The sequence below is a fragment of the Eurypyga helias genome, unplaced genomic scaffold (assembly GCF_000690775.1).
Source record: "Eurypyga helias isolate BGI_N326 unplaced genomic scaffold, ASM69077v1 scaffold47169, whole genome shotgun sequence".
Classification (NCBI taxonomy): Eukaryota; Metazoa; Chordata; class Aves; order Eurypygiformes; family Eurypygidae; genus Eurypyga; species Eurypyga helias.
This window is the reverse complement of record NW_010274864.1, coordinates 14,910-24,462: the sequence shown is the minus strand read 5'-3', so window position 1 is coordinate 24,462 and position 9,553 is coordinate 14,910. Positions and strand designations below refer to the sequence as shown.

Genomic DNA, 9,553 nt, shown 5'->3' with positions numbered 1-9,553 from the left:
GTGGCGGCGAGCTGCCGGGCCCCGTCTACCGCTGCCTCTCCTCCCTTTGCAGCAATACGCGCCGTCCGTCTTCGAGAAATATACTACCAGCGTTACGGTGGGCAAAAAGGAGGTCACCCTGAATTTGTACGATACCGCAGGTAAGGTTTTTTTCTTCCACACACTCTGTTTTCTCGATCCCAAAACGACGAGAGGCGTTTTCTGTGCGGGCGCTGGCGCGGGAGCGGGCTGAGGCACTGGCCTGGGAGCGAGCCCTCACCCAGCCCCTGGGCTTGCCTCGCTTCAGACAAACGAGCATAAACTGCTTTTACCGGTGTAAAATGTTGCTCCTGTGAACGTACCTGTATTTCTGTTCCAGCAGCTTCTGCTGTGTCAGCCCAGACTGATCCTAGAACGCCATACAGCTGTGCATATTTTCAGATCACTTTTCCGCTAGCATACCTTTAGCGTAGTATCGCAGGTGAGGCTGCTGGAGATTAAAGTACAAACAAGACAACCACCGTTACCCGCTGCACGCGTAACTCTGCCCGCCAGGAAAAAAGGGTCACTCGTCTAATGACAGTTCTAGCCATGGACTTGTTCATTATCTTAACAACATGGTTTATTAAGAAAATCACATCAAATAGTGAACATGTCTGAAGGTATTAAAACCCAGTTCCCAGATGCAAAGCATAATACAGTCAACCAGGAAATATTTTAATCTCCTGCCATGTGTGATCAAAAAGTGAAGGAGAAAGAGGCTGGTTTGTGTTCAAAATAAAACGGCCTTAGTGGTAAAAGTTACTTGAAAGTGCTGGTAGTTCGTTCGGGTTCATTTCAGGAACTTGTGAAATGGTTTGTGTTCAACTTCATTCAAAGTTCCTAGGCTGTTATCCAGCTGCGTTCTGAAATGAACCCTGAATCTGACACGTGCTCAGTTTCAGCTCAGTGTAAATCATCTGTTTCAGTTCAAGCCCGTAGAGTTGTTCTGAATTTACACCAAGACAAATAAGAACTGAATGCAATCCATATTTGGTTTATTCATAGTAATAAGCCACATTTACCTTCTTGCATACTGTACATGACACCTGAATAGATGATTTTAAAGGCCTTTCATCTAAAATTGCTAATCTTTACTGCATTATAGTAAGATCCTGAGCACGCAATTTGCCAATACATCCTCTCGTGTCGATGTTACTCTTTGAGTCCAGTGATTTGGATAACATAGCTTCCACTGAACGGAAAGGCTTTTGTGTTCAAGTCTTAAAGGAAAAGAAGAGGGCTTTCCTTAACATAGTGTGTTGGCACAAAGAACTTGACACAGTGAACTTGTTGAGTTTTCATGTTTTTTCACTGTTGGTGTGGAATTTTTGCCTGTCACACAATTCCTGATACTTGGCCTGTTCTCATTTAAAATCACCATGCTGCAGCTTCCAACATATACCTTTGTAGTCTCTTCCAGGCTTTCAGGAACATGGTTTGGATGCAGAAATGGTGGTAGGTAGGGCAAATTCAGTATTGCAGCACTCTTGCAAGCCTGACAGAAGTGCCCAGCTCCTTGCGTCACGCGGGCAGTTCAGCTCTGCACAAGACCTACAGCTGCCAGCAGCCCGGAGGGTGCTTGCTGAACCCCATGCTGGTGGCTTATCGTACCCTGTTTTCTTGTTCAGGCATGCAACTTCAGCAGAAAACATCTACCCTTCCATACTTAGTTCACAACTCTTAAGTGCTGTCTTGGACCAAAGCGCTGCCCCACTGTGGGACGTATTTTGTGTCTCATAAGGCACTTAGGGAAGTGGAGATGCTGTTGTTGTCTAGTTGGCAGAGCACTTTGTCGTACAGAGCAATTGCTCTTTCATCTTACATCTGGAAACCTTGGAAACCCAACGTTTCACCTGCCAAAACAATGTTGTGGCCACTGCGCTACAAGTTGCTAGAGGCTGCTGATGCTTGTTTCCTCCCTTCCTGGTCAATTGAATCTGCTTTGCATGAGACACATCAAGATTATCGGGTGCAAAGAAAAGGGTGGAGGAAAGACTTGCGTTTTGGTTCTGTTTCAAAGCTGCTTGTGTAGTTTTATGTTACAGACCTGTGTCATGCTCTCTAATTCAAGCAGCTTTTCCTCTTCTTTCTGAAGCTGGAAGTTATGCTAGAGGAAGAACTCACGTGAGCAGACATTTTAATCCCATCCTGTTTTCAGTAATGCAAAACTGATGTTGATTTTCCTAAGGGTTAGACTAGGACCAAGAGTTGCGTGCTGTCCTCTAAGTTCAGATAGTGCAGTAAAAGAAGAGCAAGGGGAGTGTCCAGTTCAGAAGATGAGAGCTCCTGCCCCTCTGCCACCTGGATGCAGCATGGGAGATCCAGTTTTGGAATCAGTGTTTCACTAGGTTGACTTGCTCCTGTTGCATCAGGCAGCAGCAGCTCCTTAAATTGCGCTCTCAGCTGGGTGATGGTGCTCTAGAGTAGGTGTACAGCAGCAACTGCAGCTTAAAGAGGAGTCTAAACACAACTTATTGCTGGAAGTACAGTGGTTTAACAGTGCAGCCTATTTGCCATGTCTCGTATGAATCATCTTCTGACTAACTGAACTGCTTGAGTTGGTCTTGCTCTTCTCTAAAACCCCAAGACAGCTTTATGCTTGTCGTTCTGAAAGGTTCCCAAATCATTCTGATTATCAGAAAATCACTTAAATGGCATCAAAAGGATGTAAAACCATCTGTGAAGGTCTCCAGCAGAGTGCCATGTAGCAGTGTAAGGGAGGAAAAGGCAAAGCTGTTGTTTGGAAAAGTGTCACTGGATCTTTGTGATGCACCCACTGCAGAAAGGACTTGGGTATTTTTAGGAATATAGATAGATCTGCCTGTACTTCAGCATCATGGGAAGGTGAAGGACAGATTCAGCTCCGTGGGCTGTTTAAAGTCAGAAGGATGCTCTGTATGTCAGGTCCTGTGCAGTCTGACACTTTGAGCTTGTCCTGCTTACTGAAGGAGGACACAAACAAAGTGCCTGACAGACAGTTCAAGCTACAAAAGCTATTTTTTTCCCTTGGCAAGAATTTTGCTAACAAATGAAGTTAATGAGTTGGACTAAAATATGCTAGAATAGCAATTTTTGTGAGACTTCTGTACTATGCTACTGTATCTTCCTCATCAGAGACACCTTGCTGTTGCAGGAAGTTGGTGGTATACATACGCAATGTGTAAAGGCGGTGTAATACCACTTCTCTCGTCTGCAAACAGGCCTTGCAGCTGCTTAGCCAATTAAAAGTTTCTGTTTCTTGCTGTGCTCGATAGAGGCAAAGGCATTGAGAGGTAAATTCACTGATTTTTTTACCTGCTGAGGGAGCAGCGCTGATGCTTTAGCTGCGGCTCAGACACACGGTTCAATTCCTGACGCTGTTTGGTTCAGGGCTTTCTGAAAGCAAGAGCTCCGCTGGGCTGGGGAAGGCTGGGGAGGAAGTAATGCCTCATCATTGCGGGTGCTCACTCTGACGGGCAGGAAGCACATGCGGAGCCTCTGGTGGGGTTTTTCAGGTCTGTAGTGACAGTTGCACGGCAGTCTGAGGCCTGAAGAAAAAAGCCAGAGGGTGTGCCCGAAGAAGACCAAAAAAAGCATGCTGCCCACCTCAAGTGTTTTCTTCTTCCAGTTTTATCCTGCCAAAAATGTCCCAACTTTTTTTTAAACTGAGTAGTGCAAAAGCACAGCTGCCAAGCTGTGACCATGGTATTCCCATGGAGCCTGCAGAATCACACATCAGAGTGCGTTTCTGTGTGCTGGCGAGAGCTCGCCATCGCACGGCTGCGTGTCCATCCCAAACCACGAGTGTGGAGTGTTGCAGACAGCACGTGGCCACACGTAGGAAGCGGTCAGCGGGTCTGGACGAGGTGGCAGGATATTACATTCTTCCTTGCCCACTGGCGGTCGGGGACGGTGCTGGTGGTAGGCTCCTAGGCAAGTCTTGGCTATCGTTTACCCTCTCCTGTCAACGGCAGTAGGCACTGAGCTCCTTTACAGACTGAGCAACGCACAGGGCTGAGGAAGAGCAGACAGAGGTGACCGTGCACACGAGTCCGAGACCTGTGGTTCTCCCTCAGCCATCACCCGAGGTCCCACCCTGCCGTAGAGCCCGACTGCAGTGATGTGGTTACGCAGCATGTCGCAGAGGGATGCACGACTGTGATCTTTGTGAAGAATTGACAAATTTTAGGTGCATTCTGCTGGATGGTGGTGTTTTCTTTTAAAAAACAAACAGGCCTGATGCTACAGTGGACTGAGGAAGGCAGAGGAGTTACAGATGCTCACACATAGACATGTATTTAACTCATTCTTCCACAGCATGCTTTTTGTTAACTGGGGAAAGAAAACAGCTACCTGTGCTTGAGGAAGCACACTCGGGCTTTGCAGATACATCCAGTTACTGCTTGAGTTCAGCCCTGATCCTTCATTTTAAAACTCTTCTACTAAAAGAACTAAATATGTGCCAAATTAGCTCTGACCACAGACTGAGCAGCTTTACAGAGAAAAAGTCTCCCAGGCCCTTCCATTTCATCAGCAGCACTTAAGGACAGGGGGTGAAAGGGGTGGTTTTCAGTGAGAGGGATGTTGATGTTTATAGACACTGACAGCTTGATCTGGGTCCTGTTACATCTTCAGCAACTGCAGAACTGTGTCTGAGCTCTTAAAGAATAGCTGCTTCTCCTTCCAAGCGAGCGCTGCAATCCTCCGACCGTAATACAAGTTAAGCAATTACCATCTAACCTCCCCCGCCGTGGTTTCTGAGCTATACCTTGTTCTGTGCTCTGTATCTGAAGTTCCAATTATGCATGGAGCTGCATTTTACACAGCAGTCTTTTCTCATGCATTTATTTTCTCAGTTTGCTTAAAAAAACCCAGACACATAACTGTACAGCCGGTTTTGAAGATGCAGGTGCACTTCACTGGGGCGCAGCTATAGGTTTTGACTTGCAATACAGCTTATGTGGATCAAACCACTGGAAACCTCTCTTTTGTTGCCCCATCCAGTGTGGTTTTAGCAGTATGTTCCGATTCCAGGCAAACTAGTGTCTTTCTTCCAAGGGCAGAGTCCTGTCTGCCTCACAAGTTGCCAGTAATAACTTCGAGGACCTTTTGATTTTACGAACTACCTTGTTAACAGGCTTGTGCTCAAACATAACACTAGAGGAAATTAAGAGGAGAGGAAAAAAGTTTGGCACCTGATACTTTAATGCATTTAGAGGATTATCTCAACAACAAAACTGTAAATCGACTGCAAACAAGTAGGTAGATTTGGGAGAATAAAAAGGGCTAAGCAGTAGAGTCTTTGCTCTGACTGTTTATACAAAATGCAGAATTTTGTCAATTGTCTATTATTTCTGGATTAAACCTTGAGGGATTAATCCTTCTTTGTTCTACATCTCACCCACAGAGCACGCTGCTCTTGCAGAAGCCCAAATACAGAGCGATCTGAACCTAAGATTCCTGTTTTACAAACACCTTGGGTAAACTGAATAATGGCTTATCCAATCCAGTAGGGATTGCCGTGAATAACCTGTACCTTGATCCATCATTTAAATTAAGGAGGGGGGGGCAAAGTATTGTAGAATTATTGGCCTTCTGGTATCTCAGTTCTTCAGATGGCAGCTGGAGACAAGCACGTTGGCTAGGGTGATGAGTATGTGACTTGGGGCTGAGCCAGGTGCCCGGGCAGGAAGAGCTGGGATGAAGTTGGGGCGCGCTGACATTTTCAGCATCCCTTCGTTTGAAATATCAATACAGAGATTTGAGATGTGTAACTTCCCTGGAGGGCAGTTTCTGGGCTCTGTGCACATTGTGGTGATTGTGGGAAGGAATGGCATTGCCAGTTCTCGTTTTGGAAATCCGGTGCATCACAGAGATGCACCCAGGGGCAGCATGCAGGTGGCAAATAGGTCTTCTACAGGCTGCTGAAACCAGGGGTTCTTCCTTATTAGGTCTCTGAAAAAAATCTCAAATGAAAAAGATTGGGTTTTTTTCCTGAGCTGCCAGCTGTGTCTGGTAATCAATTGAACTTAGTCTCTCAAAGCAAGACACCCTCAGACCCCGGCACGGCGATTGCTGCTAAGTCATACGTACAGCAAGGGGAAGAGTACGGGTCAGAAGCGAATCAGCTTCCTCTTGTCAGATCACGTGCTAGAATGTCCCTGATCAGAAATACAGAAAATCCCCTGCTTTTCCAGAATTCAGCTGCATCGCTAAGATCTGCTGTGTAGTCCTGCTCCAAACACCGCTTCAGCCTGGCTCACGCTGCAGCGTCTTACAAAATCACGTGCGTGCTGCTGCAGCGAGCAGCAGTGCGAAAGGCACAGTGTGCTAACTGCTTGCTGGGCTGGGAAGAGCAAGTTTGCCTCCAAGATTTGTGCTTTGGCGTTGGCGTCTAGCAAACACGGCGTTTCATCTCCTCACAGCATCGCGTGTGCAGATGTCTTGGGGAGAGTGGAACCCCTGCCAAAGCGCGGGTGTTTTAATCGATAACTGTCAAATTCCTCTTGCTGATTTTGCTTGTGAGCAGCAGCTTGGCAATCAGCGATCAGAGCTGCTTCTAAGTGCTCAGCAGTTGGACAAAGCAGGCTTTTTTGTTAAAACTTGCCAAGGGCATGTTTTATATTCTAAAGCGTTGGGTTTGTCAGTGAAGAGGGATCTCCTACATTTAAGGGAAGGAATTTTACAGGTATGGAAAACTTTCAGTCTATGCAATTATAGTCCCATTGTTCTTGATCTCTAGTAGGTATCTTTTCATATCCCCATCATAATACTTGTTAAAGACAGACTTCTTTTATCCAAAACGTTCTCTGTGTTTCAGGGCAGGAGGACTACGACCGGCTACGACCTCTTTCTTACCAGAACACAAACGTCATCTTAATTTGTTACGATGTCATGAACCCCACTAGCTACGATAACGTATCAGCTAAGGTAAGAGGCTTCCATAATTGCTTCACCCTTTTCAATGAATTACATTGAACAACATATGCCTGTGAACAACAGGACATCGGATTAAAAAAGCCGACACTTACAGTGTCCTGTACCCGGGGCGTGTAGGTCACTCATCGTGCACGGAGCTGCAGGTCACAGCCAGACCTGGGGTTCACCTCTCCACGGCTCGTAAGTGCTCAGGACCAGGGATGGCTCTAAAATATGCTAATGTGATGACAAACCAGCGGTGAAATCGCTGCTTTATCTGTAGCGGTATCACACAGCCAACATGGCACACATCACCTCCATATTTAACTGCAGGGGAGACACGCACAGCAACCGCCTGTCTGCGCTAGGATTTCTGTAAAGCTCCAAAGCAGGAGTTAACATTCCTGTACGTAGCACCAGCAAAACAAAGCAAGGCTTGGTCCAAATTCTGCTCTTAAATATGACTTTAGAGGAGCTCTTCTGAATTTAAACAGACATTCAGTAAGCACTTTGGCATAGCGACAGACACCACTTGTTTTTATAAAGCAACTGACTTTGGGTAGGACTTGTAAACGTTTCTGTAACGTAAAGAGAGCATGTTGGGCACCAGCCACTGTATTAGAAATGGCAGCATATAGTAAATGCTGGTTCTGTTCCTTGGATTTATGGTTTTGATTTCAGGGGGAAAAAAAAAAGCCCCATTTAAAAGTTGTTTTTCTACCATCAGTGGTATCCTGAAGTGAATCACTTCTGCCGAGGTGTGCCGCTCGTGCTGATCGGCTGCAAGACAGACCTGAGGAAAGACAAAGAACAGCTGCGCAAACTCAAGGCTTCAAAGCAGGAACCCGTTACTTACAACCAGGTAAATGCAACTGCATTTAAAGTGGTGTGCTCTTTGCAGGAGATACAGCACGCTTCCTTCAGTGGCATCATTGCTCGCAACTGCCATCACAGATACCCCCAGATTAGGTCATCACAGTGTCCAGATAAAGCAGTTATTGACAGCACTAACAGGGTTTCTGCAAGTCCTTTTTTGAAGTGGCCAAATCACGACCCGTTTTTAGTACCAAAGCAGAAGTTTGAAGAGTGCCTTGGGGTGTCTGGAAGGACACTACTAGCTACACCTTCTGGGCCCGTTACATCTCCTTCTTGTTCCCTTTCACAACTGGGTTATTCCTGTGATGAATTTGTAAGCCTTGACAAGTTTGTTGGACTCCCTTAATAGTTTTTATTAGGATACATTGCTCCCATCACTGGTTCTTTGATCAGGGTTGTGAGAAGGAGTGGAGATGCTAGGATACACATTAAAGGATTACAAATACTGACTGTTCTGGAAAAAATGTGTTTTGCAAACCCTATTTAAAAATAAATCCTTTCAAGGACAATAGCAAAAACATCTGCTAGGCTTTTCTAACATAAGAGGCTCTTCTTTGAAGTCTCTAAAGTAATCATAAAAAAAAAAAAAATCTACATATTATCAAATGTTTTTAAGTATTACAAAGCAGCGAGGCTTACAACTAGTGTTACAAGACCCACACAGCTGTCCTAGGTAGAAGAGAAACAGCCAGTGGTGGAACAGCTTGTCCCATGTCACGCTAGACCTTTTTAACTACAAAGCCATCCTTTTCCTCTCATCTCAGCAAGAACAGCAGCTTTCGAACCATTTGAGACACAAATCCAGGGAGCAAGGTTAAGCGCACTCAGACCTCAAATGAATCCCTTCTTTTTCTAAAGTAGTGTGAAAAGAAACTGCAACTGCATCACCACTCAGCCATGCTGGGACTTTTAGCTTGCACACGAGATGAGATGCCTTGTCCTGTCGCTTTGTGAACAGCAGCAGATTGTCCCTCATTTGCATCAGTAACTTCCTTCGTCACCTTCCCATATGAGGTTTAGGGCAAGCAACAGACACTTTTGGCAAGTCTGCTGAGGCCTCATGCAATTAAATTCCAGGGCTTGCATAATGTACAAACTTCGTCTCCTATGTGGGCCCTCCCGCTTGGTTTTTCTCCCCTTAAATATATGCTACCTCAGTCTTTTGCAGCTGATGGCATCTTGGGTCACACGACGTGATGCTTCCAATGCCAGGCACAGAGGAGCTGAACAGTATCTGCCAGCACTGCAGCTTGCAAACAACTGGAAGGAGACAAACTTCGCTTAAATATGCTGAAGGAAAAAAACGCTGTAGAAGCCTGAGTGCTCAAGGGACCCCGCTCCCAGGGCTTACAATGAATAAACGCAGAGTCTGTGAGCTGTGGGTTGCAGGCCTGGAATTCACACTCCATGGCTCTCACACAGTCAAAACTGGGGGCTGACTCTGCAATGACAGTAAAAGGATCACAAGCAAAGTAAGAAATCACTGTGTTTTGTCTGTGGTGATTTCGTGCAACCAGGACTGCATGCACATGCTTTAGATTCTGGTCTGTTCCCATTGCATGCATTTGGGTGAGGCTGAGAAACACAGGCACCCAGTCGTGTATACAAGGGTGCTGAGCCCTTGTGATGCTCCAGAGCTAAAGTCAGGGCTCCTGCATGTGCACCAACAAAACAAGGCAAGACGTTGGTCCAGACTCTGCTCTTGCATGTGACATTCATTAATAAAGGTTGCATCACATGATAGTTAAGGTCAGGCCTG

At 45.9% G+C, this 9,553-nt stretch overlaps 1 protein-coding gene across 1 annotated transcript in view; it reads left to right on the top strand.

Moving 5' to 3' along the window:
• Nucleotides 1-25: 25 nt before the first annotated feature.
• Nucleotides 26-9,553, top strand: part of RHOF (ras homolog family member F (in filopodia)) — a gene marked incomplete at its 5' end in the record, with an annotated part of 10,067 nt that continues 539 nt past the window's right edge. The window contains 3 exons of the mRNA XM_010159922.1: nt 26-140; nt 6,821-6,930; nt 7,646-7,780. Coding sequence (XP_010158224.1) covers nt 26-140; nt 6,821-6,930; nt 7,646-7,780 — 360 coding nt within the window. The remainder of the gene's footprint in view (nt 141-6,820; nt 6,931-7,645; nt 7,781-9,553) is intronic.